This window comes from Rhinichthys klamathensis, unplaced genomic scaffold (genome assembly GCF_029890125.1).
Source record: "Rhinichthys klamathensis goyatoka isolate OS25496 unplaced genomic scaffold, OSU_Roscu_1.1 h1tg000959l_1, whole genome shotgun sequence".
Classification (NCBI taxonomy): domain Eukaryota; kingdom Metazoa; phylum Chordata; class Actinopteri; order Cypriniformes; family Leuciscidae; genus Rhinichthys; species Rhinichthys klamathensis.
Genome location: NW_026607277.1, coordinates 116,351 through 142,596, shown reverse-complemented (window position 1 = coordinate 142,596; position 26,246 = coordinate 116,351). Strand labels below are relative to the sequence as shown.

The window sequence follows — 26,246 nt, the reverse complement described above, 5'->3', positions numbered from 1 at the left end:
CATGGGGTACCTAATAAAGTGGCCGGTGAGTGTATGTATATATATATATATATATATAAACATATAAAATATTATTAAAAATATGATATATTATATACATCAGTTACCGTAAGTTAGCTAAAGTTAGTGAAGTGTTGGTCACGTAACCTATAGCTGCAATTAACCTATTATCTTCCAATAAACATTTACTAAAACTGGCTACATAAAATATAACTACAGACTAGATTCACGAGAGGTCGGCTAATGTGTGTAAAAGTAAACAAATACAGTAATTTCATTAATTTACCAGCAAACGTACTTCGGAAGCACTGACAATGAATGGGGTTCAATGGAGAAACTATCAGTGTTTGGAACTATTGGCCGCTCCATGACACGCGTTACTTCCGCATTCCAAAGTTCCTATGGCGGTCTATGGGAGTGTCACAACTCTCTCTCTCTCTATGGCTCTGGCGCTAACTGTTGCTCTGGTCTTCGTCAACAACACGCGCTTGCACCCCCTGCTGGCAAGGTCGACTAACAGCAGATGGAGATTATGCTCGGTAATCTACTGCTTTTACTGCAGCTCCTGGATGTCAACGTTGAATTTACTGTCGAATTTGAACCACAGAATTTGTGGAAGCGAAATAAAATGGACAGAAAACCGCCTGTTGAATATTATAGGTTGTATTTTTAATTAGTTTGAATATTTTGGAAGTGAAATATGAAAGGTGAATTTTTACTAATGAAAATGTGTTTGAAATTTTTTGATTTGAAATATTCACAGCTTAAATATTCAACCATGCTAAATTTCAGCCTATAAAAATGCAAGCCCTAAAAATACAATGCATTAAAATACAAGCAGGGTTAATACAATGCATATTTTTTTCATTAGTACAATTCAACAGGCTTATTGTTTCAAAAACATTTGGCATTATTTTACTTCCATATTCGCGGAATTGCAGTCATTTTTTCTGTAGCCACTCCGAAGTCCGAAAGAAATCTTTTGTATTTTACAGCGGGTGAGTCTCCAGTTGTCACTGGTGATTGTCGTTTGAACCTTTCTGGATCCGCCATCAAATTGATAAGTTTAATTATATCAAGTGCTGTGAGAAAAGACTATAAATCTCCACCTCCAACATCCTCACACTCAATACACCCTACTAGCCGAGACTCTTCTTTATGTGTACAGATGTGTGTGCAGGTGTGTGTACAGATGTGACGTAATGACGCAAAGACATGCTCGAATCTCCCGCTGAAATCCACCAGTACCACTGGAGTTAAAAACATTTTTACAAGCTTACCGCTTTGAATCGAGCTAAGCAGAGAGTGTTGAACACTGGCTGGTTATGTATTTTCTCAAATATGTATTTTGGATAATTTTTAACCCAAAAAAGTTACGGAATGCAGCTTTAAATAAGATTAATAAAATAATAAAAGATTTCATAATGCAGTTAACTACCATTAACAAATGGAGCCTTATTGTTAAGTGTTACCAATAAATCCAGCATAAATATTTATTTATAGATTTAGTATAGAGTTAGTTTAGTTTAGAGTTGTTGAATCAGGTATTTGGGAATCAGGTAATCAGCTCAGATGGCGAGTTAATTCCTGCAAACAAACAGTCATACTTGTTCTGGTTTATCTGCATCTCAAGCTAAATGTGTCAGTATATTAAAAACAGTTACAGACAGGCACTGTTTGGTTATTGCAGTTTCTTAGAAAACTGTTGTGATAGTTTGTACCGAAGGCGTTTCCGTCTCCTATAGGCTAAACGTATAGGCGTATCTCACGTCTATAATAAGAAACAGCTGTAAAGAACAAATTCCCCAGGTCTCTTTATATGGGGTAAACCTATAAAGTGTCCTGCTGGGATTTTCATAGTTAAGGATGTAAATACCATTCATTTAAAACTCACAATAATTGCACTATTAACTTCATAATTACTGCAAAAATCTCAAAATGGAGAGCAAAAACAACAGTCCAAATGCTTTTGCAGCTGATAGAGTTGATAGTGTGTGTGTTTAAATGTGTTTTTGTCGTGCATGTGAGTGACTGAGAGGTTTACACTGTAAACATTGTGTTTTCAATGTAAAATGCTGACATTGTTCCCTGTTCCAGGTTCCAGAACGGCCCAGAGCAAGAGAGAGAGAGATACAGCAGCTCTTTGTGTTTTATCACCCTGTTTGTGTTTTGCAGTGATGTTTTTTTTCTTCTAATTATTGGTGGCTCTTTTCTACCTTTGAACCACACATGGAACATATTAAAAGACAACTATTTAAAGTTTTTTTTTTTTTAAGAGCTTGATAAAAATGACATTTCAAATAAATGCTGTTCTTTTGAACATTCTATTCATCAAAGAATCCTGAAAAAATGCATCATCCGAATCATGTGACCCTGCACAGAAGGTCCGACATTCTTCTATTGACACTGAAGATGCTTTGAAACATCCCAAAATATGCTGGAGAACCTGATCATCAGGATCGAAAGAAAGAAAAGAAAGAAAGAAAGATTTCCAATAGTAATCTCTAACATTTGAGTGTGTGTGTGTGTAGCCTCTGGTTAAGAAAGAAAGTAGCACACCCCCTTGCAAACCTCTGTGCCAACTGTTATATAACAAAGCTGTTAAAAGAGAAGGGGCCTTAAACGCAACATTATGCCTCTGTGTGTGTGTGTGTGTGTGTGTCTGTTTATGAGAAAGGGCCCTAAACTCAACATTATATATGCCTCTGTGTGTGTGTGTGTGTGTGTGTGTGTGTGTGTCTGTTTATGAGAAAGGGCCCTAAACTCAACATTATATATATGCCTGTGTGTGTGTGTGTGTGTGTGTGTGTGTGTGTGTGTGTGTGTGTGTGTGTGTGTGTGTGTGTGTGTGTGTGTGTGTGTGTGTGTGTGTGTGTGTGTGTGTGTGTGTGTGTGTGTGTGTACTGAAAAGTGAGAACTGAATGGATGACATTGAGATTTATGTGTGTGTGCTGAGTATCGGGGAACTGCACAGACATACAAGTGTATTAGAGCTTTGTGTATGTGGGTCTACATATCTGTACTCTGGAGACAAATAATATCAATGAACTTGATATAAAAGGGTATGTGCTCATTTAGATGTGTGTATTACGTACTATATTTTGAAGTGCTTTCTGGTGTGTGTGTGTGTGTGTGTGTCTACATGTTTTCTATCCCAGTGGGGACTTAAACCTGAATGCACACAGACTCATGGGGACTCGTGTCACTGTGGACCTAAACTGAGGAAACAAGCTTATAAGTCACACAGAATGAGTTTTATTTATTTATTTATTTTATGTAAAAATGCAGAAAGTTTTGTGTGACGGGTAGGTTTATGGGTCGGGTTAGTGTAAGGGGACAGAATATACGGTTTGGAGAGTCCCCACAAAGATAGCCAACCGGAAGTGTGTGTGTGTGTGTGCGTGTGTGTGTGTAAGGGGCGTGTGTTTATGTAACGGGGGGCTGCGCTATATAAGAGTGTGTCGAGGGACTCCGCTCAGAATTCACCCCTCGAGGCCCAGATTCACACACACACTCCGGACTGAGCTCTGCCGTAGCCATGCCAACCACCGTACTGGGATTGCTGGGAGTTTTGCTCTGTGCAGCTGCCGTTAGTTCTGAGGTCACACCACAGACAGACTTCGACATCAAGGGGGTAAGACTGCAAGACGGTGATGAGAGGAGGAATGTATCTAGAACATATGTATCCCGCAGATTTGTAATGATTCAGGGACATATTAAGAGACCAGAATATCCTTAACCCTCTGGTGCTCGTCACGTGTCAGTCAAAAATGACCGGAATTCATTTGTTTATTTCAATGGAATTAATGTGCTATATTTTAGTTCCAAAATGTTTTTTATTTAATATTTTGTATTTTGGGGAAATTTTGTGGTACTAAATTATATTTACGCTGTATTTATAATCCATTAATTCACTTTTTGAGCATATACCTGAAAATTAAATTTCCAACTTAAACTGTCGTAAATCTTGAATGTTTAGAGCACAGACTTCAGTTTGATCTCTTTTCAAAAACTTTTTAAGTTTCAAAAAGGGAACTTAAAAGGGAAAATACAGAATTTTACGTTTATTGTTATGAAAAATGTGAAAAAATACTATCTTAAATATTTATATGAAATATATTGTATCACAACTTTCTAAAATTGTGAGAAAATCAAAGTTGTTTTCAAAATTTGAGCCTGATATTTTTAACCATGAGGAGCACAAAGGTGACTATTTTTTTGAGGACCATTTAACCTGTTAAAATCATGCCCATGATTTTGTGTGTGTGTGTGTGTGTGTGTGTGTGTGTGTGTGTGTTCACATAGCAAGTGCGCATAAACCTTTACCAACTTTTGTACCATTCTGATGAAGAATTTTTTTTTTTTTTTTTAAACAAATGTAACATTTTTCAGTCAAAAATGACCAAAGAGCACCGGGGAAATGTTGTTGATGTGTGTGTCCTTCATATAGGTGGCTGGGAAATGGTACCTGATCGGTTTTGCCACCAATGCCGAGTGGTTTGTCACCCGTAAGGCGCACATGAAGATGGGCATCGCCGTGCTGACACCGACCGATGAAGGAGATCTGGAGATGGCTTATTCCAGTCTCAAGTAAGACAAACTGATCACTAAAAATAAGAAACTATGAAAAAAACTTTCTCATGATTGCACATGCAAAGATTTTACCCATTTGTCCTGTCTTCCCAGATCGGATGGCACATGCTGGAAGATGAACCATCTCGCTCAGAAGTCTGCTGTTCCTGGAGTGTTCAGCTTCCGCAGTGACCGTAAGGAAGAAATGATAGACATGAAATGCAGTGTAGTGGTTTATACAGGACTCAAATGAGAAATTAATGTATCTTCAACAGGCTGGGAGACTGATAATCACATGTCCATTGTTGATGTGAAGTATGATGAGTTTGCTTTGATCCACACTGTGAAGACCAAGGCCGGCTCCTCCACAGTGCTCGACAAACTCTACGGTAACACACATTCACATTAACTTGAATATGTTGCAAGCTGTGAATTCAGATTTTTTCATTTGATGGTCTGGTTCAGCTTTGTTTTGCATGGAAATAACTCAAGGGCTTTTCACACTGCGCTCGTTTTCAAATCTTTCCTGACATTTAATATGATATCCACTTCAAACAGTAGCCTGCAATGCTCATTATATCTTTCGTTGACTTAATAAGTAAATCCACTTTACCAGCAAATTACTCTTCGACGGCGATGCCATAGAAATATCCAGAGCTACCGCGAAAAAGGAAGTTCAAACGCAAAATACTAAAGATGGCTGCGCGCTTGTTTCTCTGGCGAATAATGTATCGTATCAGCGTTTGAAGGGGAAAATGTAAAACGGTGGCGGACAACACGAACAGACCGTTTCGTTCTTACCTTTGTAGTCCTAAAAGTCCATTCAGAAAAGACACTTGATAGTGCAGTCGCCATCGGCAAAGTGTGTAATAATATGAGAACGCGCATTGTCAGTGCAGGTCGCGTGCGCTTTCGTCCAATCAATGACTACGTTTACATGCAGCCAATAACCCGTTCAAAACCGGGATATTAGCAATAACCCGGTCGCGAACGGCCATGTAAACACCGGCAAAAACCCGAATATGCTCATATCCCGGATTTTAAAAACCGGGATATTATACCTGGGGTACCCCTTTTCTAACCCGAATTTTTGGTCATGTAAACGCGCATCGGCATATCCCCATAGTGATGTGTGTTCTGCGCATGTTCTATTCGCAAGGAATCTTGGTCTTTTGAGTAGAGAAACTTCTCGGCGCATACAAAACCCCGCGTGCAGTATACCGGAAGTAAACATGGCGAGACGCAGCACGGCATACTTTTGGAGCGAGGTCAGTAACGTTACCAGCACCAAAGCGCAAACAAAGGCGATCGCTATCTGCCCCGAACTATTCATTATCCGCGTGCTGCTGTTGTTGTTGTTGTCTTTGGATACAGGAAGAAGAATCGGAAATGACGCATATTGCGTCTTAAGGTTGTCCTTGTCCGTACGTCCAGACGCTAACCGCGCGTCGCGTTTACATCGGGATATTGCAATTCCATGTATACAGGAGTAACTCTCTCTGCTCACGCATGTAAACGGGTTATCCCTAATGTTTCAGAAACCCGAATAGTGACCTTAACCCGACCATAACCCGAAATTTGGCTGCATGTAAACGTAGTCACTGACACTGACTGAAAACGCAAATATGCAAATGAGGACGTTAACCCAGGGTTTAGGATTGTACAGAGTAAAACGTCACCCCTATTAATACCCATGATTAATTGTTAATCAATTAATTGTTGCTGTTTTAACTGAAAGCAACTTGCACTGACAGATCTTAAAATATGTTAGTGCCATTGTTTTGTCTCAAGAAGCACACCGTGTTTATAAAATCTACTTAAATGTCCTAATTCAACTAAGGCCTAATCCTGGCTTAATCTAAGCTCTATCTGTGAAACCAGGCCTAAATGAGATAAAAGGCATTGTAACTCATGTGGTGTACAGAAGTAAAAATGCATTTCCTGAACCATTGTGCCCTTGAGCAACACACTTGCAGTAAACATGAAATCCAAACTAAATCTTTTTACTTCCTCGTTCCTCTACTGTCAATTAGTCATGTTATTCTTTCATAAATTTATTAAAACTCTGAAATGACTTTCTAGTAGCACTTTAAAACAAGGTCCCATCAAAATGCATTAACTAACAATGAGCAATACATTTGTTACAGGCTTATTTCTTATCTTTGTTAACATTTAGTTGTTATTTTTTGTTAGTTCATGTTAGCTCAGGTATAACTTGATTTTAATGTATTAGTAAATACTGAAATGAACATGAACTAATATTAATAAATGCATTAAAAGTATGTATCATTGTTAGTTCATGTAAACCTTATTGTAAAATGTTTGTTGTTGAACATCATGTTACGGAAGTAAATGGATTATGAATGCCCTTTCTAATCTAACTTAAATTTCAGCCTGTAATGTGTAGGCTGCTGTAAAAAACAAGATCAAAAAATACAAATATTTACTAAGGTTTGCATTGATTCTGGCTTAAGTTAGAATAGTTTTGGACGTTTCGATGTGCTTGTACTGTTTTTGTAGGCCGAACACCCGACCTGAGCCAGGACGTCTTGGACAAGTTCACTACGTTTTCTCTGGAGCAAGGCATTCTGCCGGAGAACATCGCCCTCCTGCCTAAGAATGGTAAAACATTGTGTGTTTAGAAAGCAAGTATCAGATGAATAACCTCTTCAGACCTGACCTGACCATCTTTTCTCTCTAGACGAGTGCCCTTGATCTGCTGAGTTGAAGATCCTCTCTGATTCCTGACTCATGACTGTAGTGAAACATTTAGTGTGCCCTCTAGTGTTACACTCTCATATCAGTCCCTTTATCCCTCATTTCTTCATGAGTTTGGACCAATAAAATCTTTTTTGAATCTCGGTTATGTGGCTTTTTTAATGTTCTTTATGTTCTTCACACTAAGAAAAAATGGTTGTTTTAAGAAAATTCACTATAAAAGGTTCTTTATTGGAGCCTAAAATGCTTCTATGGAATCACTGCGAAAAAACACCATTTGGAACCTTTATTTTTACATTGCTTTAACTCAACGTTTTTTAAGCTATACAAGATTAAACTAATTTTAAGTCAGTTTAATGTCATTTAATTTGAAATGACTTAAACATCCAAGTTGATTGTACTTAATTTAAGGTAATTTTTTATTTTATTTTAACAGTGTAATTGATTTTAAAGGTTCCAAATAGTGTGTTTTAAATTTTCATACTTCCATGTATTTCAATCAGTTTGAACGAGTAGAATAAGGCTGTCTTGTTTATGATCTTCTCTACCTTTTTTTCTTCAATTTATGCATCAATATTTTTGAGAGCAACCGTACATATGACGGTTGGTACTGTGCCACTGCAAATCCTTTTATAATTAATGTTATGACAGTGGCACAGTACCAACCGTCATATGAGAAGATCATAAACAAGAACAGCCTGATTCAACTCGTTCAAACTGAATGAAATACTGAAAAAATGAAGAAACACATGGAAGCATGAAAATTAAAAACAACCATTTGGAACCTTTATTTTTAAGAGCGTTTGATATTATGATTACTTTTAAAATCAGTTACACTGTAAAAAAAAAAAGAAAAAAGTTGCCTTAAATTAAGTACAATCAACTTGGATGTTTAAGTCATTTCAAATTAAATGACATTAAACTGACTTAAATTAGACCAGCCTGATTCTACTCATTCAAACTGAATGAAATACTGAAGAAGAAAAATAAGTTACACATGGAGGTATGAAAATTATGTAATGAACAAAAATACAAATCATTAGTGCTTTTTAAAGTGGTCTAGTCCAGCTCGTCTGTTCAAAATATTTGACTGGTACCGAATTCATATTAATACATAAATAATAAATCACTTCACAGTAAATAGCTTTGGCTAAAAGCATCTCCCACATGAATAAATGTAAATTGGAAGCATTTACAAAAAGACCTTGAACCACACTTCCATAATGAACAGAGAATGCAGGAAAATACTTTGCCTTTTATTTCCTTTTTTATCCTTTTTAAACAAATGTGAAGATACATCCATGACAACACAAAGTTCTGAACTCCACTTTCCAAAGTGTTTACATCTACACTCTCTCTTTACAGATCCGTCTACAAAACAATAAGTTATAGTCCCACAGATTCCTACTTACATTTAACTATACAACAAAATTTAAACGGTGACCAAATAAATATCTGCAGTATAAAAATGATCACAGGGAGAGGAAGAGTGACCGATTCCCTTCCCGACCAATGGCATCGTTTGAGCGAGAAGAACGCGTGGCCCTTATTACTAATGGTGCTGTTCAGACACAAACAGAGGCTTTTTCAAGTTCCTTTGGAAACCTCTAGCCAATCACATGCAAAGCTGGGTATGACATCATCCATCACAGGTTAGTGGACTTTTGATCCAAACTGATTCAATTAATGTTACATACACACACACAAAACAGAGCATTTCCAACATGATTTGCCTTGTCAATTCCAGTTTTAGTTTGTCTTGGTAACTGTAAGGGATGCCAGCTTGAGAGAGGTCTGACGTCGACTATTAAAGGAGAACTCCGGCGCAAAATGAACCTTTGGTCTAATAAAACATTGGCACCTAGTCAACCGTTCTCTGAGATTTGTTTTCATGATAATCGAATGTAAAGAGTTTTATGTCTAAAAACTGTTTAGCATATAACGTTAGTAATGGGGGCATCTATTAAGTAAAAAGAAATCGCTAGTTTATACCACTAACAAGACTCAAAATAGCCCCACAGGAACACAGTAACATAATGAGGGTCCCTACATGCAAAACGAAGCATGAGAACTTTGTAAGTGTACAGACCGTTCAATAAGAAGATATTTTATGAAGACAGTCCACTTCGTGTATACAGACAGGAGGCATCTTTGGAAAACAGTCTCGACTAATCAAACCACGAACGACGTGCTAAGTGAGCTGAACAGTATGAAGTTCAGTGAACTTCTGAACTGTATGAATGGCGTTCGTGGTTTGATTAGTCGAGACTGTTTTCCAAAGATGGCTCCTGTCTGTATACACGAAGTGGACTGTCTTCATAAAATATCTTCTTATTAAACGGTCTGTACACTTACAAAGTTCTCATGCTTCGTTTTGCATGTAGGGACCCTCATTATGTTACTGTGTTCCTGTGGGGCTATTTTGAGTCTTGTTAGTGGTATAAACTAGCGATTTCTTTTTACTTAATAGATGCCCCCATTACTAGTGTTATACGCTAAACAGTTTTTAGAGATAAAACTCTTTACATTCGATTATCATGAAAACAAATCTCAGAGAACGGTTGACTAGGTACTAATGTTTTATTAGACCAAAGGTTCATTTTGCGCCGGAGTTCTCCTTTAAGACAATTAGTAAGTATCAGGAGGCTATACTGTGTGTGTTTGCATTGGCCGTATACATGAACATGGCCAAACAGTATCATCACTTGAACGGTCACTCGAAGGGTTAAAGGTGAGAGGTGATTGGCAACGGCAAACATATCTGATGCATTGCTTTGAGAATAAACCAGGAAACTCTGCTACACAATCATACACACAGAAATATGATCATTTCTAATCTTTTTGTAGTTAGACTTTTTAAATGAAAAATACTGCATGCTGTGTACACTGATGAGAGGAACGTTTGGCCTGATACTGTCAAATAGGGTCATCGAAAATGCTTTTGCAAGACATGATTGGCAAACTGAACATTTAAAAAAAAAAATATATATATATATATATATATATATATATACACCAAAATTAAGTCAAATTTCACCCCAAAAACAAGAGATTAAAATAATCAGTTATATTTTGAATCTATTTGAACCATTAAGTTTTGCATTTTGACACTGAAAATAATTTTTACTCATATTTTTTTATTTATTTTATATAACAGTAGTGAAAATTTAAATACCAATATTTGTATTGCAGTAAAATATTTGTATATTTTATTTTACAGTAATGAAAACACTATTTCAACATGAACAGGTGGTATTTTTAACTCTTATTTAATTCGAAGATTGAGTGAGAAATCCATCACATAGTCCTATATTCAAAAAGCATTTCAGAGAGTTTATGCGCTCAGAGGATTTTAGTTACAACGCAATTGATGACAGAGTGAACGCAAGACTCAAAAATGCTTCAGGAATATGCACCTGATCCCAGAGGCTGGATGTACATATTAGTTTCATCTGTTAAGGTACACAACCAAACATAAAACGTCTAAAGTTAATGGAATAGTCCACCCAAAACAAAAATGTAATTTACTCACCCTCATGTCGTATGCTGTTTTGTGTACTAGAGAAGAGAGGAAAATTTCAGTGTATAACACCTTAAATTTGGGGTTGTCGTCACAAAAATGTATCACGACTTCAGAAGATCTGGAATATAGAGCATAAAGTCATAAAGACTATTACTATGGTGCTTTTTAGAGCATTTATAAGAAACATTGGTAACACTTTAATAAGGTTCATTAGTTAACATTAACTACGTTAGATAGCATGAACTAATAATGAACTGCACTTAAACAATTTATTAATCTTTGTTAATGTTAATTTCAACATTTACAAACACTTTATTAAAATCGTGTTAACATTAGTTAATGCACTGTGAACTAACATGAACAAACAATGAACAGCTGTATTTTTATTAACTAACATTAACAAAGATTAACAAATACAGTAACAAATGTATTGCTCATGGTTAGTTCATGTTAGGTAATACATTAACTAATGTTAACTAATGAACCTTATTGTAAAGTGTTCCCAAAAAGTTTAATATTTATATATACATTATCATAAAATTATCAATTTTATTACGAAATTCAAACAATAAATATCGTTTTAAATGTGTGACGTTACATATCTGTGACATCACCCAGGCTAGTGCCTGGCGGCACGTGAACCGATAATCTACCAATAGCCTACCAGTCGTTGCACCCTCAACCCCACACACTTTTTTACACACTTAAAAAAAAAACATTTTTGTTGCCAATTAATCTTCTTTAGTGATTCTTCTGTCTTCTTTTTCAAAATAGTTATTTTTAGGGCCAGAGGTTCCAGAACATGGCACCTGGTGGGATCTGGTCTTTACCACCAGTCCTTGCTAAATCTCAGTCTCTTTAATCAGACATATCTTTGTTGGTGGTCTTTCCAATATATTGTTTTTTGTCTAAAGGCCTTGTGCATCTGCTTTCGTCTCCAGTATTCTGCCAATTAACCAGGAGCCCCGTGGTGCAGTGGAGTCAACCACCACAACTATGTCACCTGGAGCAAAGTTCCTTTTTACCTCTGACCACCGCTGTTGTTCTTGGAAGTACTCCTGTGTCCACCTTTTCCAGAAGAGAACTGCCATGTATTGCACTTGTCTCCATCTGCGACTTAGTATAAGTCCTCTTTTACAAGTCCAGGCGGTAGTATTGGCTTGGTTTTCAACAGAAGAAGCGGGTTTGGAGTGAGTGCTTCCAGGTGCACCTCCTTGTTATTGTTTTCCAGTCTAAGATATGTTCCTGCATAATCAGTTTGTCTGGCAGAATAAACGGTGCTAGAAATCCTAAAGGGTCGTATACAGAGCCAACCATGCAAGATGGCGCGTCTGGTGTATGCTTGTGGCTGTGCAGTAATTCTGAACATGAACACATCTGTTTCAACGCACCAGTGCAATTCTAGTGCTCTTTCCATCGGCAGGTTGTCCCTGTCCAAATCCAACTCTTTTGTCTATTTGGTTCTGTTTTCTTGTGGATTGGATCCCAATACTTTATGGCTGTTGCTGATCCACTTTGACAATATGAATCCTCCCTCCTGGCAGAGACCAGTCAGGTCTCTTACCATAAGAACAGCGTCCTGTTCTATGGACATGGATTTTAAACAATCATCAACGTACATTTACATTTACATTTATTCATTTAGCTGACGCTTTTATCCAAAGCGACTTACAATTGCTATATATGTCAGAGGTCGCACGGCTCTGAAGCAACTAGGGGTTCAGTGTCTTGCTCAGGGACACATTGGTGTCTCACAGTGGATTCGTAAAAGTTGTTCTTTACGGTGTCTATAACCTCTGGGTGGAAAGTGAGTTTTGTTATCTTCAGCTGTCTTTCTTAGTGCATAGTTTGCACAACTCGGTTATGACACTGCTCCAAAGAGGTGTACTTTCATCTGATATTCGACGAGATCCTGCTGCACATCCCCATCAGGCCACCATATAGGAATCAATATGTTTTTCTGACACTTTGACCTGGTGAAACATTGCTTTGACGCAGGTCAATGCCCGCGTCTATTTCATGAATTCTGACATCCTTCAAGTAAGCCCATTGAATCAGGTCTTCTTGTCCGGGAATGTTGAGCTTGGAAACAGGCATGGTCTTATGTCTTAATACATTGGACCGTTGTATGAAATCATTTTTGTCCAGACTTGATATCTCCAAACCTGAGATATGATGACTGGTCACAGGTTTCACTTGGTTCATTGTACACAGAAGAAAACTGGCTTTTTGTCCTGTTACATGCAGTCTTCTCATTAAGCTTTTTGTGCAGAAGGTAGATGAGCTTCCATGATCCAAAAATGCATAATTTTTCAACACTGTCTTCCTTGTAGGTCTTTACTTGTACTGGAACAATAGAGAAGAGACAGGCTTCTTCATCGGCCCCAATATGCCCACGTGTATGAGGTGAGAGAACAGCATTGCTCCAAATTGATTTCTCATTCAGTTCTGTTTTCTTTCCCATGTCCTTTTGTTCAATGTGAAGTATTTCAGGATGATTTTTGTTGCACACGTCATAAGTCAAACGACTATTGCAGTCTTTGCTCATGTGTCCTACCTTCAAACATCCAAAACAGACTCCCTTTTTCTTTCAGAAGTCTATTTTTTCCCTGTGCATCTTTTTCCAGGATTTGGCTTCTGGGAGCTCCTTTTCTTTTACAGAATGGTTCTTTAAATCTGTAAACATGAATTTGTAGTGTTCTGTGAATGAATGAATAAAAGTGGACACCGCACCAATGTGTGACCATCTCTATCACAGAACAAACAGGAATTTTGAGAATTAGTTGCAGATACATTTTTCATTCCATTTGTTGTCATTTTTTCTTGTTTTTGTGTTTCTACAGGTGTTACAGTAGTTGCAAAACTGCTTCCTCTTGGTCTCAGCTTTTCTTTTGCTTTGACAAAGGTGGAGCTTCTGACAGATGTAGTTGTCTTAGCATCCTGGATGTTTCCAAAAAGTGGATTCGACAATATCTTCACTTGTCTCTCAATGAAGTCTACCAAGTCAGAGAAACTAGCTCGACGTCCATGTTGTTCCTGGAGCTGACATGCCCTATTCCTCCACAAGTAAGTTTCAGAAGAATGGTCTTCATACTGGAAGCAACATTCAACTCCTCCATTTAGGTGAGCTGTTCCATTGCATTGTAACAACCTCTCATGAATAATGAAAACGCTTGCAGTGCTTTCACATCCTCTGGCTTGATCGCCGGCCAGGCAAATACTTTGTCCATGTATGCTGTGGCAATCTTATGTTCATTACCAAAATGTTCTTTAAGTAGATCTTTTGCTCTTTTATAGCCCTTAGCTGGAGACAAATGTTGGCAGCTGTGGACTAAATCTTTTGGATGCCCTCTGGTGTATTGCTCTAGGAAATGCAGGAGTCATCTGTCTGTCTTTCCACTCCTCTCTCAGATGCCCTGATGAAAACTTCATATTGCAATGGATCACCATCAAACAGGAATGTCTCTTGGTGGTAAAGTAAGAGAGATTTTGTTGAGCGAGAATAGCTGTGATGTCACTTTGCTTCTGAATTATGTGATAGATATCACCTTGATTACCATCATTAAATGCAGGTTGTTGTGTTAGATGAGTCATATCCTGAGCTCTAACAGATGGTTTATCAGCTCTTTCTTTCGGTCGAACAACCTGTTGCTGGGAAGGAGATTCAGTTCCCATCAACACATTCTGTCTGTGTTGCACATGATCAGGTAAATAGGTGTTTGCATATGGATTTAATTTGACTGATGTTTTCTTTTGAGCAGTTCCTTTTCTCAAATACTTTTTCTCATTTTCTCAAAAAGTTCATCCCATCAGATACTCTTGAGCTGTTTCTTGATTCCATTGATTCAAGTACATTGATTTTTGCATTGGTTGCTGCCAGTTCAGTCTCTAGTTCCAGTTTTTCTTTCTTCGTTTTCAGTTGTTCTTCCTGTGCCTCAAGGTCATGCTTTTGCAAGGCGGCAACCCGTTCCATGAGATCAGCCTTTTCTGCCTGAGCTTTAATGCAAGCAGAGGATGCTGAAGATGCACGTGATGAAGAACTTGATTTGTGGTTTGATTTAGGTTTTGACTGTGTTTACACTTTTAGCAATGGTGTGTGTTTTATGCCATCCAACCTCTGAAAACCACTCTTTTACATGCTGTATAAAACCATCAAAAGTTTCCATTCTTTGTTGAAACCAGTGACTTTTGTTTTTCAAGTTCATTTTCAAGCAGTGGTAATTTCACCAATGAATCATGATTTCTTTTGGCTTCATCACAGATGTTGATTAATTTAACCCATTTAGATTGCACTTCACTTGCATTCTCCTTTAATTTCATGAGCTCTTTCAGCAATTCTATTGACTTCATAGCTTGTTTACATTTCAAGTTTCTTGTTTTCAATGAACATTTAAACCTTTAGCAGTGCGTTTAATAACCCTTTTTTCTTTTTCAGAATCAAGTGCAACATCGCCATCTTGTAACCGAACGTCAGACTTGACAATAGACATTTGTATTACTTTTAGTGTGATCCAACCACACGCCGATGGCAGAATGTTTCAAACAGCTGATATTGCTGTGACAGTATATGTTTCAGTCAACGAAATCTATTAGTGTTGCAGTTTCTGGTCACTGTTTCATTGCTTTTCTAATAAAGCTTAATGTTGCACTCCGCCTGCGCGTTGTCGTTCGGCGTTTCCAATCAGCTCCGCACAGGTGGCGTCAATGTTCCGTTGTTCCCGTGATTGGGAGTGGCGGCGTCCAGTTTTATGTAAGAAAACAATCGGTTCTTCCGTGAAACAATCTTTATCCAGTACCAATACTTTTACAGGCCAGTTCTCACTTAATGTGATGGAAATCTTTGACTTACTGTACCCTATAGCCTTATTTCCAATATACTTATCTTTGCCATCTGCAGTTAGTTAGGAGTGAAGTTTTTACGCAGACACACGATTTTCCAGAGATTATTGCAGAAAATAGTACAAAACAGATGAACATACCGGTTGATTTTCTTATCTTCTTTCCAGTTGTTTGCGTGTATTCTCTATATGGATTCTGATCTGTATGTGCTTCTATGCCCCCCTATTCACAACAGTGTGCATCTAATCACTGCCACCCAGTGTCCAAAATACTAATATATCCAAAAAATAAAATATCATGCCAACAATAAACAAATGGCTCCTACAGTTGCAGTTAAATATAATAACTGTTTGTTTCAAGATGAGATGAAAATTTGAACAAAATATAGCTAATGTTCACTAAATCTGAACAGTTGCACTTGCAAATGAACTACAACATGCCAACGTGCAAGCCAGATGCCCACTAAAACGAGTTCATGTTTCTTTAAATTTTGACATTGCAGTGCAAATTAGTTATCAACATCCTGAAAATCTCAACCATTAACCAGTTCAGACAAAAGAAAAAAAAACAGGATTCTGTTTCAAACTGAGATTTTGAGTGTATAGGCTATCTCTTTTTCTCATAATCCTATTTCTCATCCTCAGTCTTCGCCGATGCATTACATGCAAACTGTTCGATATAAACAGCTCTTAACTTTTGATCACAGTGTCTATATTGTTTTATGGTGCATAATCTTAAACACCTTTTTTATTTTATTCTCAGGTTAGGTTAAGTAAGTCAAATCCGTTCTAATCAATAGCCTACGTAGGCCGATTTAAATTAATACTTACAGTAATTAGGTTACAGAAGACTTCTCCGTTGTCAGTTCAGCTCACTCTTATCGTAAAGCTGAAACTTATTGGCAGACGAGCTTTTTGATTTCAGTTATTCATATATTTTTCTTTATTAAATAATTGTTAGCTAGTTTACATACGAAGAACTAATATATAAAATAAAATAAAGTAAATCACAAATAAACAGTTTATAAGCTTTAACTGCAGAAGGCACAATAGAAAAGGCATCTAACACTGGAAGGCGGTCCGGTTAAGCCCAATTTATACTTCTGCGTCGAACTCACTCCGTACCCAGCAAACATTTGGACGTGTAATGACCGTTGAAAAGACGTCCGTCCGACACGTCCCGTTATGGTTGAAAAATAGTTCCAAAATGGAAGTTGAACCGACGTCTTTTCTGGCCGTGAATTCCACGTCTTTTCTGGCCGTGAATTACACGTCTTTTCTGGCCGTGAATTACACGTCTTTTCTGGCCGTGAATTACACGTCTCTTCAGCGCGTCCCTGGACGTCTAAATGCGTCATCATTTGTGTGTTTAAATGTGTTGCTGCATAATTTAAGTGTATATAAGCCTGCATTTAAAATAATCACACACATTTTGTGTAACATCGTGAAAGGCAATCAAGTCTTGAGGTTTACACATCTTGACAAAGGTTTTAAAAAGTTCCAAAATTGGTCCAGTCAGACGGACCTGACCGTCAATAAAACGTTTCAATCACGTGTACATCACAAACAAGAACACATTATTTGTGGACATAAGAAAAAAAAGCATGTTCTGATTTAGCAAATTTTATTGATCTTGAACAGCGAAAATGTCTCTTAATATTTTTTCAATGTTTAACATTTGTTAACCAAACTAAAATACCAATTACAAAATACTGAATTATTATATAAAGGGATAGTTCACCCAAAAATGAAAATTCTTTCATTTACTCACCCTCATGTTCCAAACCTGTATGAGTTTATTTCTTCTGCTGAACACAAAAGAAGATATTTTGAAGAATGTTTGTAACCAAGCAAATAGAGCAACCATTGACTACCATTATTTGAGAAAGATTAATGGGAAGCGATATCTTGGTTACAAACATCTTTGTGTTTAGCATAACATAGAAAGGTATACAGGTTTGAAACATGAGGTGGAGTAAATGATGACAATTTTCATTTTTGGGTGAACTATCCCTTTAAACACATTGTTTGGCTCAGTTTTTGTATCCACCAGCTGTTCCTGGAGCGTGTTTCAGGTGTTCTGCCATTGCTGCATCAGTTTCAGAGTCTGTAGCATTTGGGCTCCACCTCTTCACAGCATCTAAGGGAAGAGAAATATATATATATATATATATATATATATATATATATATATATTAGGGGTAGAACGGTACACAGAAGTCACGGTTCGGTTCATACCTCGGTTCAGACATCACGGTTCGGTACGATTTCGGTACAATGGAGGGAAAAGCAAAACAAAAATGCAGAAGGCATTGTATTTTTTAAATAAGTTTTATTAATAAAGGCATAGAACCAGTTTATTTGTAGTGCACTGACAATAGTTTTATATAATTCGTTTATTAATTAAATTAATAAAAAGACAAAAAGACCTTGCGATATGTCTGGTAATTGTACCTGAATTTAAAATTATTTTGCTATATTTCAGATAAATATATTTGTTTTCCTTAATTTTAATTAACATTATTAATTAACAATGTAACATTATTCTCATCTGAATTATAAATAATTGATTTCTGTATAAAATAATACTACCATTAAAAACGCATTCGATTTTCTTTTTTAATCAATGTAGAATGTGTAAGATTAGTGCTCCGAGGACAAGAAATGAAAACCAATGCGATATGATGAATGTCCAAAAGATGGGACCCACAGACTGTTTTGAAATGGAGTTGAATAAATATGTTTTGCTTTTAAAACAGTGTGTGTGTGTGTGTGTGATTTTGGTTGGGTGACAGTTGTAGGTTACAGTTTGACAAGAGTTTACAGTGTGACAAAAGCACAATGTTGTGTTTTATTGCGAGTGTACACAAATATAAGTAAACACTTTGCAGGTTTAATGATCTGTATGAACAAAATGACGGAGTATGTTTTTTATGTTTCCACTGTTCGATCGCGGCCGCGTACGTCTCTCTCTCTCTCTCTCTCTCACACACACACACACACACACACACGTTGTGTTTTCATGTTTTATGGGGACTTTCCATAGACATAATGATTTTTATACTGTACAGACTGTATATTCTATTCCCTTACACTAACCCTATCCCTAAACCTACCCATCACAGGGAACATTCTGCATTTTTACATTTTCAAACAACATCACTTAGTATGATTTATAAGCTGATTTCCTCATGGGGACCAAAAAATGTCCCCACACGAACAAGGATTTCGGATATTGCCATCTTTGTGGGGACATTTTGTCCCCATAACGTAGGGTTTACCAGGCCACACACACACACACACACACACACACTCCAGCATTGCAATCTTGACATCGCAGCCTGTTCATTATGTGGTCACACCAAACGCGAATAGAGCGTTAAATTCGCGTCTATCGCGTCTAGTTCGACGCTAGTCCAAAGCGAATAGGACGCGCGTATAAGCCAACGTTTGAAGTGAACGCGCGTTCAGAGCTAAGCCGATGGTACAGATTATGTGTCCCTAAAGAACCCGCGTATCTAACAGTAGTTCCGCATTACATTAATTAATTTCCACGCGAGTTTTATTTATTTTTATACCGTGTATTCTCCGTGTAAATTCGTGCACCGAACCGTGACGCCCGTACCGTTTCGGTTCGGTACGAATACATGTACCGTTCCACCCCTAATATATATATATATATATATATATATATATATATATATATATATTAATAAATAAAATTATAAATTTGAGGTAAATGATATGCACTTATTTTCAAAATATTTTTATGGTCTACAGCTAAATAAAATAAAAAAACATGGAACAAGATGAATGAATCATGAATAAAACATTAGAAAAAGGTAATCAACATGCATTACATTTTATTTTATTGTATAAAATATGTTATGCTTTATTTTTAAAGCAGTTACTGGAAACATACATGTTAAAATCCAGCTAAACATTTCATTCCATTTCAGATAATTTACTTTCTGAAAGAAACTCTCAAAAGGCTACATTAATAAGTTACAGTAATAACTTTGACTGTATCATTAAACAATATACTTGGTATACCGTTGTTGTATACGTTCAAAGTTAATATTAGCCTACTGGCTAATTTTAGCCAAACTCAGTAAATTTCAGTTGACAATGTGGGCATCATTTCTTTCTGTTCATTCATGTCACACAAGTAAACCTCAAGCACGTTAATCTAATACAAAATGTACTTACCAAACAGTAGATTTTTAATAATACTATCGACACAACTCCATCCTCTCCTCGTGGTTGTTCAAAGTTCTAGAATCTATGAGAACGCGTTAACATCTCGCGAGATAATCTATCCTATCGCGGGATTTTGTTGTATTGCGAGATTTTTTGTTCATCTTGGCAGCACAGTTTATGGTTTGGGCACATCCAATTCAGACATAAATGGTGACCGGGTATACTGTTTTTGTATATAAATACATTACATAAAAAATAACAACGAAAACATCAGGTAGGCCTACAACAGGTTAAAATAATGACTAAAATGCAGTGGCTTTGCAATCACTTGACTATACTGGGCATTTTGTGATTATAATATATAAAAACAAGATAAAGTAGATATATGTTCTTTTGTATATAAATTGTGTATTTCATAAAGATATAACAGGTTAAAATAATGACTAAAATGCAGTGGCTTTGCAATCACTTGACTATACTGGGCATTTTGTGATTATAATTTATAAAAACAAGATAAAGTAAATATTCATTTGTATATAAATCGTGTATTTTATAAAGAATTATAATTCCTGATAATTTGTTTCTGTCTTGCTACTAGACGTGCAAAAGACGTCAGTGGACGTATAGTATTCACAGCCTGACTAGACGTGTAAAGGACGCCAGTGGACGTCTTCACAACCTCTTAAAAACTTCATGGGCAATTACATTAATTATTGCAGTATTAACCATGCGAGGATTAAGCGCAGATTTTGCATATTTAACAAGGATTTCATAGAGGGTCGTCCTCTCACCCGATACACTAAACATAACTACACGTAGCTAAAAGTTAAAATAACAATTATACATGCCACTGTAGACATGTACAAATGTATCTGAATGCATTTTTAGGAAATGTTCTGTGTTACATATTTTTACCGATTTATGACGTCTGGCCGCAACTATTTTTGGCCATGGGACACGACGTTGCCGTCGGACCAATGTTTGCTGGGTAGCTACGTCGTACTGTGTGTAGCGCGCGTACCCTTCGGTGACGTGCACCTCTCCAAAAAATGTAACAACGCGTCAATTCTACGCGGACGCAAGCGCTGTGATTGGTCTGCTAGAACCCCTCCTTCGGGTTTCACACACACCCTCTGCATGTGTAATTGCGCGTCAACGCGGACAACGACGCAGAAGCATAAATGAAATCCAACGCGTAGTGTATAGGCTCCGGCGCAGAAGTATAAATCAGCCTTAACTCGACATTCCTTCTCAAGTCTTTTTATAGACCATCATATTTTCTGACAGTTGGAAAGATACATTCAGTCCTTTACAATTTGTCCAATCCGAAGCAGGCACGGCGCCAGGATTCCAGGGGCACGTTCAAGATCACAACGGTGCGCAACGTTTTGCTACGGTTTCCGGGTTGAACGTCATGTTTCATGGAAACGGCGTGCACCGGTGTGCAACGGGGTTTGAGATACGTTTTCTCTTGTTTGGTGGGCGTTTCAGAACTGCAGTCCAATCAGCAGCAACATGTATATAAAGCACACGGTATTAAAGAGAACTCGCACAATGGAAGTAATTTACAAATGTGTTCGATACGCAACAACTGAGAGGATATTAGAAGACATGTTTGTCGTAAGTATTATTGTAAAAATATAGGATATCAACATAATGATGTAGTTGTTTATATTTTTAGCTTCATTGCAACCCAGCAAACATTGGTCCGACGGCAACGTCGTGTCCCTGGCCAAAAATAGTTGCGGCCAGACGTCATAAATCGGTAAAAATATGTAACACAGAACATTTCCTAAAAATGCATTCAGATACATTTGTACATGTCTACAGTGGCATGTATAATTGTTATTTTAACTTTTAGCTACGTGTAGTTATGTTTAGTGTATCGGGTGAGAGGACGTCACCTGGCGACGTTTTTTCCACGTGCATTTATAGTCCATCATGACCCTCTATGAAATCCTTGTTAAATATGCAAAAGCTGCGCTTAATCCTCGCATGGTTAATACTGCAATAATTAATGTAATTGCCCATGAAGTTTTTAAGAGGTTGTGAAGACGTCCACTGGCGTCCTTTACACGTCTAGTCAGGCTGTGAATACTATACGTCCACTGACGTCTTTTGCACGTCTAGTAGCAAGACAGAAACAAATTATCAGGAATTATAATTCTTTATAAAATACACGATTTATATACAAATGAATATTTACTTTATCTTGTTTTTATAAATTATAATCACAAAATGCCCAGTATAGTCAAGTGATTGCAAAGCCACTGCATTTTAGTCATTATTTTAACCTGTTATATCTTTATGAAATACACAATTTATATACAAAAGAACATATATCTACTTTATCTTGTTTTTATATATTATAATCACAAAATGCCCAGTATAGTCAAGTGATTGCAAAGCCACTGCATTTTAGTCATTATTTTAACCTGTTGTACCTGATGTTTTCGTTGTTATTTTTTATGTAATGTATTTATATACAAAAACAGTAATATACCCGGTCACCATTTATGTCTGAATTGGATGTGCCCAAACCATAAACTGTGCTGCCAAGATGAACAAAAAATCTCGCAATACAACAAAATCCCGCGATAGGATAGATTATCTCGCGAGATGTTAACGCGTTCTCATAGATTCTAGAACTTTGAACAACCACGAGGAGAGGATGGAGTTGTGTCGATAGTATTATTAAAAATCTACTGTTTGGTAAGTACATTTTGTATTAGATTAACGTGCTTGAGGTTTACTTGTGTGACATGAATGAACAGAAAGAAATGATGCCCACGTTGTCAACTGAAATTTACTGAGTTTGGCTAAAATTAGCCAGTAGGCTAATATTAACTTTAAACGTATACAACAACGGTATACCAAGTATATTGTTTAATGATACAGTCAAAGTTATTACTGTAACTTATTAATGTAGCCTTTTGAGAGTTTCTTTCAGAAAGTAAATTATCTGAAATGGAATGAAATGTTTAGCTGGATTTTAACATGTATGTTTCCAGTAACTGCTTTAAAAATAAAGCATAACATATTTTATACAATAAAATAAAATGTAATGCATGTTGATTACCTTTTTCTAATGTTTTATTCATGATTCATTCATCTTGTTCCATGTTTTTTTTTTTTATTTAGCTGTAGACCATAAAAATATTTTGAAAATAAGTGCATATCATTTACCTCAAATTTATAATTTTATTTATTAATATATATATATATATATATATATTTCTCTTCCCTTAGATGCTGTGAAGAGGTGGAGCCCAAATGCTACAGACTCTGAAATTGATGCAGCAATGGCAGAACACCTGAAACACGCTCCAGGAACAGCTGGTGGATACAAAAACTGAGCCAAACAATGTGTTTAAAGGGATAGTTCACCCAAAAATGAAAATTGTCATCATTTACTCCACCTCATGTTTCAAACCTGTATACCTTTCTATGTTATGCTAAACACAAAGATGTTTGTAACCAAGATATCGCTTCCCATTAATCTTTCTCAAATAATGGTAGTCAATGGTTGCTCTATTTGCTTGGTTACAAACATTCTTCAAAATATCTTCTTTTGTGTTCAGCAGAAGAAATAAACTCATACAGGTTTGGAACATGAGGGTGAGTAAATGAAAGAATTTTCATTTTTGGGTGAACTATCCCTTTATATAATAATTCAGTATTTTGTAATTGGTATTTTAGTTTGGTTAACAAATGTTAAACATTGAAAAAATATTAAGAGACATTTTCGCTGTTCAAGATCAATAAAATTTGCTAAATCAGAACATGCTTTTTTTTCTTATGTCCACAAATAATGTGTTCTTGTTTGTGATGTACACGTGATTGAAACGTTTTATTGACGGTCAGGTCCGTCTGACTGGACCAATTTTGGAACTTTTTAAAACCTTTGTCAAGATGTGTAAACCTCAAGACTTGATTGCCTTTCACGATGTTACACAATATGTGTGTGATTATTTTAAATGCAGGCTTATATACACTTAAATTATGCAGCAACACATTTAAACACACAAATGATGACGCATTTAGACGTCCAGGGACGCGCTGAAGAGACGTGGAATTCACGGCCAGAAAAGACGTCGGTTCAACTTCCATTTTGGAACTATTTTTCAACCATAACGGGACGTGTCGGACGGACGTCTTTTCAACGGTCATTACACGTCCAAATGTTTGCTGGGAAGTGTGTGACATTTGGTATAGAAATAAACAATGCATGTAAAGTGCTTTTCCTAAAAATGAGAAAGAAAATACAGGGTATTAATAAAACAGTATGAACAACAAATAAAGTCAGTAAGTGAGGCTAAATAGATGTGTTTTAGTCTTTATTAGGTAAGATGTGCTTCCATTTCAGTTTCCACAAATCCCTTCACTCGATTGGGATGTTCTCTTGTGTTCTGGGCGGCAAGTGCAGTAACTGTAACATCGGGCATATTTTGTAGTATTAAACATATTTATACCGACTTCATCAGGCTCCGAAAATTCTTCACAAAGAACACAAAAAGCCTTCTCAGCTGCCGTAGTTGCAACTCTTGCGTCATCACAACAGTGCGTTCAACGCATCACCGTTTCTGTTTAAAAAACGTTCTGCAACGTTTTGTCGGCGCTGAACGCAGCCCAGGCTTGGATGGGCCAGACCAATTGTGGGTGGGCCTTAAATTAAAAACCTTATCCAATCACTGTTTAACCTAATAAAAATTACTGACTAATATATCTGTACGTAGGCTAGATTTTAATAGCTTGATGCTCTTTAAATATTTTGTTGCATTGTTACAAAGTTTCGGTGCAAAGAAGAGCGCTTTGGAATCTCCATTACGCATCATACCTGGGCTGCGTTTCCCGATAAAAGAAAAAGCGGTGTTCTTTATAAAAGAAGCACTTCAGAAATAGTTGGAATTGCATTTATTAGGACTCATGGTATAGGCAGAGGCGCTGCCGCCCTCCTAGCAACGGCGCTGGTCGCGCTAGCAGCGATAGTTGTAGGCTACTATAGCGGGTGGCAGAGACGAAGATGTGCTAGGTGATGTGGATATCAGCTCTCCTTCATCTCCTGGTTGCAGCGATGACTCAGAGACTGTACGTGCGCGTTTAAGGTACCTAAACAACGACTGTTGCAACATTGTCCTTTACTGGAAATTATTTTCACACTTTCACAAGCTAATGATAAGCGCTGACGCTGAAATATTTCTGGAGACATGGTGTGGGTAAAACATTTTTTTGACCACTTGAGTTTTGTTTTGTAGAAAGACTTTTTTTTGTTTAAGATTTTCGTTTCGTATAAATTGTATCTTAATTTTGATCAAAGTTTTATCAACCAATTGCCTGTATTTAAAAAATCAGAAGCAGCAATATATAGCAGACAATGTAATAAGGCGCCGGCACGATCACTTGCATTGCACGACAACTGGAGCATGTTTCCGCCACAGAGAAATAAAAAAATGTAGCCTAATTGCGATTTTTTAATCTCACAATTCTGACTTTTTATCTCAGAATTACATGATAAAGTGGCAATTGCAGGTTAGCTATAAAGTCAGAATTGCGTGATATAGGCCTAAAGTCGCAACTGTATGTTATTAAGTCAAAATTGCGTGATATAAAGTACGATAAATATAGCTTGAAATTCTGACTTTTTTTCACAGAATTGCATGTTTATATCTCGCCATTCTGACTTTATAATACGCAATTGAGAGATATAAAGGCAGAATTGCATGATATAAAGTCGCAATTGCGTGTTACAAAGTCAGAATTGAATTGTGAGATATAGCCTAAACTATTCTGGGTTTTAAAAAAAAAAAAAAGCATTTGCGACTTTATTTCACGCAATTCTGACTTTATAACACGCAATCGCGGCTTTATTTCACGCAATTCTGAGTAATAAAGTCAGAATTGTGAGATGTAAACTCGCAATTGTGAGATAAAAAGTCGCAATTATCTTTTAAAATGTTTTATTCTATGGCGGAAACAAGCTTCCATAGTAGGCCATAGCCCATAGCCTGTCCTATTTAAGTAGCCTAATTAAATTAATATAAAGGGGTGATTTGCCCACTAATGGCTTAAATGAACAACTAGGGGAAAAAAATAGTCGGAGGCCTTATTCCACCTATCTTGGAAGTTCGAGCCAGCAGGGCAGTCTGGGTTGAGCGCGCGACCCTGCGGAATGAGTGAGCAGAGCGGAATATTCAGAAATGCGCTCTCTGCTCACATGCTCTGATCGGAACAAACCCGAACACTGTCTGCTGAACTTGAACATCAAAATAGACATAACCAGCTTTTTAAAATTGTTTTTAAAACTAAACATTTAGATTATTTTAGCACAAATTATGAGCTTATTGGCGATTTTTTAAATAATTATTGACAAAAAAATGTGAAGAAAAGTTCCAGCT

At 36.8% G+C, this 26,246-nt stretch overlaps 1 protein-coding gene across 2 annotated transcripts in view; it reads left to right on the top strand.

Moving 5' to 3' along the window:
• The first annotated feature begins 3,461 nt into the window (after positions 1–3,461).
• The window catches only part of zgc:153704 (Lipocalin-like), a 36,254-nt gene continuing 13,469 nt past the window's right edge, over positions 3,462–26,246 (top strand). The window contains exons 1-6 of one of the 2 annotated variants that reach the window (XM_056244310.1): positions 3,463–3,634; positions 4,451–4,590; positions 4,687–4,766; positions 4,848–4,961; positions 7,093–7,194; positions 7,274–7,385. In XM_056244310.1, the coding sequence (XP_056100285.1) occupies positions 3,539–3,634; positions 4,451–4,590; positions 4,687–4,766; positions 4,848–4,961; positions 7,093–7,194; positions 7,274–7,287 (546 nt within the window). In that variant the 5' untranslated portion in view covers positions 3,463–3,538 and the 3' untranslated portion in view covers positions 7,288–7,385. Of the gene's footprint in view, positions 3,635–4,450; positions 4,591–4,686; positions 4,767–4,847; positions 4,962–7,092; positions 7,195–7,273; positions 7,386–26,246 lie in introns of those variants that run through there. The other variant, XM_056244311.1, reaches the window with a different exon arrangement.